Here is an 11,671-nt window from a genome sequence, read left to right as displayed (position 1 = left end):
GTCATTCGTTCTATGTTTTTTGCTTTGTATTCCTCTTCCTCTCACTTCTTCTTCCTTCCCAACCTTTCCCTCACTGATATCGGGGCTTTTTTAAGGCATCCATTCACAGGTTCTGAGCTTGGCACACAAGCGCTGTTACCCGGAGGTGACATCACCACATGTGACCGACTCTGTACAAACCCTGCTACTCTAGTTCACAGCAGGATTATGGAGCAGAGAACTCTCTCTCCTTGTCTCTTTCTCTGTCTCTCTCTCTCTCTGTCTCTCTCTCTCTCTGTGTCTCACTTTCGTACTCTCTCTCCCACTCTCTCTCCCTCTCTCTGTCCCTCCCTCCCACTCCCTCTATCTCTCCCTCTTTCTCTCTCCCTCCTTCTCTCTCTCTGTCCCTCCAGTTCTCTCCCTGTGAATGACTCTATGTCTCTCCCTCTCTTGAATTTGTCATTCTGAATCACCAGTTAGGCTAACAATTCCAATAGTTTGATGGTAATGTATCCATGCATTCCATTTTACCAAGGATTTTTTGTACTGTGATCATTTTAATTATTCTTAAAATGGGTCTTCCTTCCCTTTCATCCTCATTTTATTTGGTAACACTATTTGCCCATCTCTGTTCTGTAATTTGCATTATATTATATTGTATCCTATTATGTTGTGATCAACAAACATACATGTGTTAGACTGTGTTGAATACAACCCAGTGTATTTTATTCCCCATTGCCTGTACTGTCTTGCTAGTGCCACAGGTAGACTTTCAGAAAGACAGGTTTAAGATCGCAATCCTCTTAGCAAGGGCTTTGTCTTTACAGAAGGGCGCTTTCTGATCCTAGTCCATGGAGCAGTGGTGTGCGTGGCTTTAGGAAACGTTGGTAGGATAGGTTGTGAGGGCTGGAGCACTGCGATTCACGGTGAACCACACCTCAGTTGGCCTGGAGAGGTGTCTCTGTGCCACACGCTGAGTATGTGTGTCTGGGTAGGAAGGGAGGGGAAAACGATCCTCTTAGCAGACTCAAATTGGCTCTCAGGAAACTGTCACCCGAGTTGGTCCGTTCTAGAGGGCCTGAGGGCTAGCCACGTCTAGCCATCCATCCCCTCTCAATGTCACAGCGTCACTCACTGCAGGAGAGCGGCTGAACCTGAAGCCTTGAGGTTGCTTCTTTGAGGACATCCTGAACTTTCGTCTGCATGGTATATACACTGTATATATATGCAAGGCCCCTGGGGTTAACCCCTGTTCTAAGGTGGTGCGGTGCATGCCTTGATGGGTCTTGTACACTCCTTTCTCCATGAGGTCACATGGGGCCCTGGGTTGCCGCTATATTTGGGACATATATGTGTCATAGGCCTATGTGGATTCATTGCATACTGCTCATTCCATGAATTCATTGCAGTATGAAATGAATTGCATACAGCAATGAGTTTTTTTCCTTGGAAAAAAAAAAGAATTATCAGATATTTAGTGAACTGAAATCAGCGAACGCAATGTTTGGATTTTGTGATATGTTATTCATTATTTGAACAATGTACTTGAATCTATGTTCCCATTGCTTATACACCATGTCATGTTCTTTTTAAACATGTCACACAAACTTGACAGAAAACAGCTTGGCCTGAATTCACGTATCTATTTCTTGAAAACCTACAGTAAGTCATGTGTAGGTTTGAGTGTCCGTTAAGAGATCCCATCACCTCAATAAATCAATCAAGAGCATGGACGGTATTTATACATGTACATAAACCTTGGCTAATGTCAGCAAAAATCAATTCAAGGGTTATCTTCGAAGGTAAATATCCCAATTTCATGTGTGGTAGACATCCAACTAGCTACGCAGCCAACTAGCATGAATAGACCAATATATATATATATATATATATATATATATAAAATCCATTATATTTTCCAAGGTAAAATTAACATATAAAAATTGTATATAACAATATAAAAGGTGAACAGAAAATATGCATACATGCATAACGCATAGCACCTAGCATAGTAATTCATAGCTACACAATTAGCATTATTCTATGGTTGTAAAATCCTAATATGTTCATATTTTTCTAAAACCCCACCCCCACCCTATCCCCTCCAAGGGAAGCCAGATGCACTTGTCAACCAATTGTGATGCGCGAGTGTTACCTTACATCTCAATCCAGAGAAGATAAAATACCATGAGAGTGTATTCCGGCTTCCCCATGAATGATGATCCTTTTCCCCGCTGTCAGCACTATTCCTGGGTTACAGGCTACAAATGACTGTTCCTTTTCATGCAGCACATATGATTAATTGCATGGGTCGTTTATTTATGCATTTCCCCACAAACCACGCTCCTCACCATTTGCCAAAATTGCTTTTTAATCATTTCCCTTGTGGAAATGGAACCTAACAAGTGTGGAGAACCAGTCATAGTCTGTGCCGAGCGTGGCTGTATTGACAGCGACACAAAACAGACCTTTTTTCTCCCATTTGGATCGGATTATAGGACTGTTTACTGTGGTTGATCGGGTTTGGTCACTATAAGGCTCCTTTATTAAGGTCCTCTTTTTCTTTTGGCATGTGCTAAATGTTTCTTTGAAATGTTTGAATTTTTTTGTAGAAATGAACTGTATTGCTAACAAATTCATATAATTGTTCAGATTTAATAAAAATAGGCTTATGGAAAAGGGTGCTTATATGTTAGATTATGTACTTAAACCATAATTTAACCATTGTATTGCTCACTGACTTGGTTATCAAGCTGTTCTGGTAGAAACTTTAAAGGAAACAAGTTTAGTCTATTATCATAGACTGAAATGCATTGCTGTGCCAGTAATAGTTAGGCTGATCACAAACTTTCTGCTGCGAATGAATGATTTATGGTCCAAGTAGGAATGGGAATGGGATTGCATTGTGAGAATCTTGACACGGTTGAATGTTGGCTTTATTCAAGAATCTAAAAACAAAAGAAATTAATACAACCCAACTTTCAGATTTCGAGTTTGGGAAAGGCTGAATTCAGCAATCAAAAAATGACATAAAGGCTAATGTCAAAGATTATTTTTATCACATAATCAAACAGAACCACACATGGAGGTATGTGCAGTCCTGCTGGGAAGATTCTTTGAAATGAGTGAAATGACAGATGGGTGCATGTCTTGGATAAATGGTTCATTTCTGAGGAAGTCCGTATCGCTACAATATAGTACAACATAGTACATATATATCATACACATAAAATAAATATATATTTTTAATCCACCAGTCTTTACCGAACTTCTCGTTATATAACAGCCATTTCATTATGCTTTGATAAGGACGTTTTAATTAATCCTTGGGATGTGTGTAAATATTTCATATCTACGAACAGTCCTCCAACTTTGCCACCTTGAACTCAATTCCGGTCCCCGCCTTATGAAGACACTGAAAGAATCTCAACAACTCCTTTGTGCAAAATTGTATCTGTTGCCTTTGCTTCGGGTAATTATTTCTTTAGCTGCACAAACAGTGACCAAACACGGGCAACAATGCATGTTGTTCTTATCACCTTTAAGACGACTAGTCCAGTTCCAGTAGTCTCATTTCTCAACACAGTCCTCAGGCTGTAAACCCCCATTTGGAAGAACAATCCAACAACGGATGTGGCCTCAAGAGTTTTCCCAGAAGCAATGTGCATTTACAGCTATGGGACCAGAGGCTACAGAGCACAGACTAATACAGACCGTCACAGAACAGCTACACTGGAACAGAGGTTGAGTACAGACCAGTACAGACCATATACACTGGACCAGAGGTTGAGTACAGACCAGTACAGACCATATACACTGGACCAGAGGTTGAGTACAGACCAGTACAGACCATATACACTGGACCAGAGGTTGAGTACAGACAAGTACAGACCAGCACAGACCAGCAAGCAAGTACTTTTTTTTGCCAAAGCTAAACTATGTACCAAGAGGCCAACCAGGCAGGGAAAAGGGTCAACCGCCAGAGAGGAAGACAAGGTAAACTAACCTTAGGCTCAGACGTTTACTTGCTATTCACAAGGTGTTTCCTTACGCTCTGCTTGTTTTTTCATTATGCCGTCTCAACACTTTTTCTGCCTCTGTGGTGGAAATCACACAATGACCGATACTGATTGCTTTATTTGCTCAGAGTGTACCCCCTCTCGCGTTTGTTATTGCAGCACAGGGGGGTATGCCGGACAGGGGGGCAATGCTGAGCCCGCAGATTCTGACCATTTTCCCCTCTAATAATTTGACACCCCCAGAGAGGAGGAAAGGTGTGGGATGGATGGCTGGCCAGGTGGGGGTGGGGCTGGTGGTGCGAGTAGGGGTGGGGTGGATATGGGGGGAGGGCCATGGTGATGGGGCTAATGGGGTTAGGGGGGGGGGGGGGGGGGGGGGGTGGAACAGTGGAGTCATGCTGCCAAATCACTAGGTCTGTTGGGGTTATGTGAAATATGGGCACGACTGACAACTATTTACCCAATGAGCAGAGGTATGTGCTCTGCGCTGCGAGGGATCGCTGCCGGAGTCGGGCCGCGCGGTAATGACTGTGTGTCGGTAGGTGTGATTGACATGTGTCTCGGAGGATGTGTATACGCTGCCGGCTGAATGCAGCAGGTTCCACGTCCCCAGTACGGTAACTCAATACCCCATTGGCTGCTGCCGCTGCTGAGCATGAGGTCGGCAATGCACACATACACACAAACGCAAACGCACATGCACATGCCCCACACACACACACACACACACACACACACACACGCACGCACACACACACACACACACACACACACACACACACACACACACACACACACACACACACACACACACACACACACACACACACACACACACACACACACACACACAAACAAATACACACACACAAATACACACATGCACACACACAAATGCATGAGCCATACACACACACACACACACAACACACACATGCATTCATTGAGATGAAATTACTGTTTTAGTGGGTTGAGGAGGCCACCTACCCACCTGCCCAGAGGAATGTCGGTGAACACTTGTATCAGTGCTGCATGTGGGGGGTAGCAGCAGTATACCCGGGGATGTGGCCAGTGGTGTGGAGTACACTGTGGTTGGGGGGGAGAGTCAGTAATGCAGACCACCAGTCACATTAATTTTGCTAGCGAAAAAAATGTGTTTTCTTTTTTTATTTATATATATACTGTGTATATATATATATATATATAACGGACAGTTCAGCTTTTTATAAAACATCAACACATCTAGACGTGCATGTCGTATGTTATGGCCAATCACATCATTCCCAATTGCAAGCTCTCCCTGGTTAGGCAGTAGGCTATTGAAGCATTGATTGAAGCCTCAACATCAAAACGGTGTCATCGATAGTGCTACAAATGACCAGGTTTCACGCAATATATCATGGATGCAGCTCCCTTTGCCGGACTGAGTAACGGTCCCTCATATCTGGCCGCTCCGTTTACATTATTCATACGGAGGAGGAGGGTGTGACTTGTTGGCTCTTTTTGCCGCCTGTATAAAACAAGAAGTTCGCGTAAAACAAAATACAGATGGAGAAGGCTAACCCGCTCGCAGTGTCACACAGAGTCCCCTTAAGCCTACGTGACAACTCGCATACTGTCCCTCTGTGACCAGCTCATCGGCAGAATGCCCGCTCTCTGCGTGCTTTATCTCGCCGCTCTCCTGGGTGCGTTCGTCCGGCTCGCCGAGAGCGCGGGGCCGGTGGTCCGATGCGAGCCGTGCGACGCCGGGGCGCTCCTGCAGTGCAAGCCCCTACCGAAAGACTGCGTGGAGAGGGTGCGGGAGCCCGGTTGCGGCTGCTGCATGACGTGCGCCCTCGGCGAGGGACAAGCGTGTGGAGTGTACACTGGACGCTGCGGCTCCGGCTTGACCTGCCAGCACCAGCCTGGGGAGAGCCGGCCGCTCCAAGCCCTGCTGGAGGGTCGCGGAGTGTGCTCCAGCGCGGCAACTAGAAAACTCAGCAGCAGCATTCTGATCCCCCCGATCAAACCAGGTAGGCAGACGCCAAACACGTCCATTATGAATGGCTTGTCTCCTTTATTTTTTTGTTATACGGATCCCTTAATGATCCTATGTAGTCCATGGTGTCCATGGTTCACATTTAATAACGTTGTGTTGGCAAAATGTTTCGCCACTTTAAAGGGTGTGATTTTGTCGGTGCTGTGTACGGATGGCTGTTTCTGAACAGGTCTGGAGACCTAGTCCCGCTCCGCTGATGGGGAACAAAATAAGCTTTCTTGGCAATTTATTCTTTGATAGTTAATCGGTAGGTGATGCTTAAAGTGATGAGCCTAAGGCATTAGGTACTTCTACCATGACCATATGTCGCACTATTCTTTCGTATTGATCTGGCAGAACTATTTGCCCACGCATAATGCCGCAATCTACCTGTAATTCATAAAGTATGGGGTGCAGTTGTCCACTATTATATTGTCTTCTCCCTGATAGCACAGGCTCTTACTGGAAGTTTTATTTCAGCCCAATGCTCGAGGTTTACGCAACCATTTATGTTTCTATTGCAATAAAACAGAAAAAAACAATTGTTTAAGAGGCACGGGAATATGTATTTCATTCAATTGAATCGGATTGTTATTTGCCTTTTGTTTTATTCATTGGAAATAAACCCTGAACAGAAACCTGCGCGCGGGTGCGCTCTCTGAGCTCGCATCTCCTTTCTGCAAAGACACACACATATCTCTCGGTCACATACACGACCTCAACCCAATAGTTAGCTAAGTCCGCATACACAATGGCTGCTTATTTAGTCAAAGCTGATCATAGGGTTCGTAACACTACATGTGTCCTTCTATTATGTCCACAGTAGTCCACTGCTTCAAGCAACTCCCGCTCTTGGTTTTCGTAAACAACCCACCGTATATTTGCTGCTTTCCCTGTCCAGTAGACCTGTGTTTGCCAAGCATGGGTGTGTAAGGAGGAAATCCTCGTCTTAAGCTTATTTAAAATGAGTAGTCAATACATGAAAACACACACATACACACACACACACACACACACACACACACACACACACACACACACACACACACACACACACACACACACACACACACACACACACACACACACACACACACACACATACACACACACACACACACACACACACACACACACACACACACACACACACACACACAACACACACACACACACACACACACACACACACACACACACACACACACACACACACACACACACACACACACACACACACACACACACACACACACACACACACGCACACACTCCTTAACAGATGCTTGAATACCGAGCTATTGTCTAGGTGTTATGATGTCCGGCCTCCCGGAGCCTCCCCGTGTGTTCCTCGGTATTTGGTATGGACACAGCATGGTTGCGTGCGCACGAAATCAGTAGTCGCATTGTCTCACACGAACATAATTATCACACTCTCATGCAGCCGCATGTGGAGCCAGTGCACGCACCACGCACGCAGTGCACGCACGCGCTTTATCGTTCGTATCACTCTCTAACACACTCTCTCTGCCCCCCCCCCCCCTATCTCTCTCGCTCTCTCTCTCTCTCTCTCTCTCTCTCTCTCTCTCTCTCTCTCTCTCTCTCTCTCTCTCTCTCTCTCTCTCTCTCTCTCTCTCTCTCTCCTCTCCCTCCCTCTCTCTCTCTCTCTCGCTCTTTCGCTCTCTCTCGCCCTCTCCCTCTCTCTTGCTTTCTCCGTGTGTGTTTTAGGATCATTTTTGTTTTTCCTTCCCTCGCAGTACATGTTCCAAGAAAAAATAGCGGAGGATGCTCTCGCCTCATTTCTCCACTCATGCCTTAATAAGAGCCAACTCAAGGAATGATGACCCAACGCGCTTCCAGTGTTCAAAGTGGGAATAACAGCAGCCAAATAGTTTATAATTCCGCGACTTGCCAACTCCAGATCTTGTTTTCTTCACAGCAGACAAAAACAAGTCCAGTGTGTTTGTTTACACACCCCAATTATATCAACAGCTTGTGCAACATATTCATCAAAAGAACCTTGGACTTTCTAAGTGTGATATATCGAAGTTTATATCAAATATAAATGTTGTTGTTAGAAGACAGCCTCTGTGTTTATATCATCATGTAGGTGGATTTAATTTTACCAAAAAGGTTGTTATTTCAATTGACATCATTTATCAAGATCACCAGCATCTTGATAAGTATCTTGCAGTTTAAACCCCCTTATGAGTTGTGGGTTTCAGTTTTGTTTAGTTTTGTGTCATTGCCTGGAGTTTTGGAGCATCATACTGTCACTAATTGATTAACTGCTAGAGGAGCTGGTTTGCTGCCATCTTGATTGGCCACATGAGCTACACCCCATGCACACCCAACCACCGCCACAGTCCCAGCACACACACACACGCGCACAGACACACACACACACACAAACACACACACACACACACACACATACACACACGGACACAAACAAACGCACACACACACACACACACACACACACACCCAAACGCCTACCCCCACACACACACACACACACACACACACACACACACACACACACACACACACACACACACATACACACACACACACACACACACACACACACACACACACACACACACACACACACACACACACACACACACACACACACACACACAGACGAACACATGCACATGCACATGCACACACACACACACACACACACACACACACACATATTTCATCAAAATACACACAAACACACACACAGACTTGAGTTTACGGTTTAAATGTCTCTGTGCTTCTATACATGAATACATATCCATGCATGTGGTTGTTTGTGAGTTTGCGTGCATGTGTGTGTTTCATCTTGTATGTGCACATGTCTGTAGATTATTTCATGAATTTCACCTTGGAAAGGTGTGTTGTTATGTGTGTGTGTGTGTGTGTGTGTGTGTGTGTGTGTGTGTGCGTGCGTGCGTGCGTGCGTGCGTGCGTGCGTGCGTGCGTGCGTGCGTGCGTGCGTGCGTGCGTGCGTGCGTGTGTGTGTGTGTGTGTGAAGTGTGTCAGGGAGCCGTGTGTGTGTATCTGTGTGTGCGTGCGTCTTTTAGTGTTCAGATGCATGCATGCATACATGTGTTTTTTGCTTTGCCCATGCATGTGTGCACTATCTCTCTGTGTCCTTCACTCAGCCTGTCCCCCCGTGGTTCCAGTGCATTTGAGTTGAGGGAGGAAGCAGTTTGTCTGCCTTGAGGGCAGTGTAGCTGCAGACTGTTGGCACACAAACCTCAGATCATTCCTCTCCTATATTGGGCTGTTTGAACTTTCTCTCCCCCATCTCTCGCCTGCCCCCTTCCCCTCGGTCAGATGCTCTCTGCTTTCTCCTTAACGATTTGTCAGGAATCTTTACCGGCACCATAGCCTATTAATATCCCCATACAGTTCACATCTCGTTGCCCACGTGCACGCACACACATGCACGCACATGCACACACATGCACGCAAAGAAATGCATGGCAGTACATAAGCACAAGAAAGGAACACACACACTAACGCACACATGTTTATGCATGCATGCACATTAGCGCACGCACAAACAAACACAGACCCTTAGACGCACACACGCACATCAATGCATGTACAGCACACACACACACACTGCATGACAAAAATACCTTGCCAACTATATCTGTTTAATTAGTAATTACCCTTGATATGTATGTTGGAGTGTGTGAAGATTTCACACAATAAGATGATGATCTTTTATGTTCATCTTCCAACTTCACCAACAAACCCGCTGATGGACTTCGTGTTGAAGCAAAAGAGAAAGAGCGACAACAAATCATTGGCTTGACGAAACCAAAACACATTTTCCAACTGTCTTTCCGTTTAATCCGGCAGAGAATATCAGGGGTCATGGACACCAGGGCCATGCTAACGTAACCATGACAATGCCGGTGTTGCCAGGGGCTTCTGGGAGCCTGGACGGTGGGCACAGCAAGGGGTCGCCGCACACCAAGCCCGGAGGAGGCAGGAAGAGCCAGAGCCACAAGGTGGAGACGGTCTCGGGCGGAGCCAACACCGATATCCATAACTTCTCCCTGGAGAACAAGAGGGAGACGGAGTATGTAAGTCAAGCCATGTACGATGTGTTGTAAGGGGTCCCTTAAGGTGTTGGAAAACAGGGCACCCGTTGAAAACCCTTCGTAACATAATTACAGATTTCTGTTGTCCTTCTACTTAAAAATAAGGATTAGGTCTTACTTGTCCCGTCAGGAAGTTCTAGGTTTTGTATAATATAATTTAATAATGAATGGATGGTGTTGTATAACAACTCTGAATTGACTATACATCGGTCCGTCGCTCAATGTCAATTAACAAAATAATAATCTGCAACACACCTTGCACATCGCAACCAGTTAACCTTACGACCATAATTCCATGGTTTTGCAGCGTGCGCACACACATTCGCGAATGTGTGTCTATGTGTGTGTGTGTGTGTGTGTGTGTGTGTGTGTGTGTGTGTGTGTGTGTGTGTGTGTGTGTGTGTGTGTGCGTGTGTTTGTGTGAGAGTGTGTGTGTGTGGCTGTGAGGATAAGTGAGGATAATAACCCATCATCGTGCTGATGTGTCTCTCTGTCCTGCCAGGGGCCATGTAGGAGGGAGATGGAGAGCATCCTGAACAGCCTGAAGATCTCCAACGTGCTGAATCCCAGGGGCTTCCGCATACCCAACTGTGACAAAAAGGGCTTCTACAAGAAGAAACAGGTGAGACAGACTTTTGTTTTATGTCGGAGTCAAATGGTTGAAACACACACACACTTGCCAACGCACACATACAGAGCCAGGCGGGCATGCAGGTATTACACACATATGCACGCATATGCACAGGCCCTCATATATACATGCTAACATACACACACACCCTCACACACACACACACACACATGCACATATACACACAATCATTAGCAATCATAAACGCACCCACACAGACACACACAATCGTGCACACACACAAACATAAACACACACACCTGGGGAGATGGAGTATCAACATGCAAAATGGACCTATGCATACATGCCCAAACTCTTCCAGTAAATTGTTACCTAGCCCGACCCTGGTCCCGCCTACCCTCATATGTCCATGCCCAAACTAATCTCCCCCCCTACCCCTCCCCCCAGACCCAACAACCCAGGTTGCCTGGACAACGGCATCAACACCATATTATCAGAATCACTAATAAGCATGTATTACACTGGTAAATGTACTGCAGCCGGTGTGTGACTCATGGCACACAGGAAGCGAAGCTGGTCAGGTGTGTTTGTGGCTGCATGGCACACGGTGTGGGGGCAGACGCAGGGATGGTGTGTGTGTGTGTGTGTGTGTGTGTGTGTGTGTGTGTGTGTGTTCGGGGGGGGGGGGGGGGGGGGGGTTCGGTGGTGAAGGAATGCGGGAGTGTGTGTGTGGCACGGTAGATGTGGCTGTAGGGGGAGGGGTGGTGGAGGGGTGGCGCATCACACGCGCTATGGTGCGCGTGTGATGGAGGCGGCGGTGGTGTTTCGGTGAAGTGAGGAGGTGTGGGGGTTCTGCCGGCCGAGGTTAACAAAACAAACAGGGCTGAGGCGGGTTCGGGTTGTTTCTGGCCTGAGGTGCGGCGCCCGGGCCACCCATGGCCCTGCTCCT

General features: G+C 46.2%; 1 protein-coding gene across 2 annotated transcripts; it reads left to right on the top strand.

Annotated features, from left to right (window-relative positions):
- Nucleotides 1-5,282: 5,282 nt before the first annotated feature.
- LOC132469380 (insulin-like growth factor-binding protein 3) lies at nucleotides 5,283-11,359 on the top strand. 2 transcript variants are annotated; one of them, XM_060067334.1, is made up of 3 exons: nucleotides 5,283-6,010; nucleotides 9,952-10,112; nucleotides 10,633-11,359. In XM_060067334.1, exons 1-3 carry the CDS (start codon nucleotides 5,644-5,646, stop codon nucleotides 10,894-10,896), a joined length of 792 nt encoding a protein of 263 aa, XP_059923317.1. In that variant the 5' UTR covers nucleotides 5,283-5,643; the 3' UTR covers nucleotides 10,897-11,359. The 2 variants fall into 2 exon arrangements, with proteins under 2 accessions (XP_059923317.1, XP_059923316.1); XM_060067333.1 differs by having other exon boundaries at nucleotides 5,286-6,010; nucleotides 9,886-10,112; nucleotides 10,633-11,358.
- The last annotated feature ends 312 nt before the right edge of the window (nucleotides 11,360-11,671 follow it).

The sequence above is a fragment of the Gadus macrocephalus genome, chromosome 12 (assembly GCF_031168955.1).
Source record: "Gadus macrocephalus chromosome 12, ASM3116895v1".
Classification (NCBI taxonomy): domain Eukaryota; kingdom Metazoa; phylum Chordata; class Actinopteri; order Gadiformes; family Gadidae; genus Gadus; species Gadus macrocephalus.
Note: the sequence above shows the minus strand (reverse complement) of the source record. Positions and strands in the feature narration are given on the sequence as shown.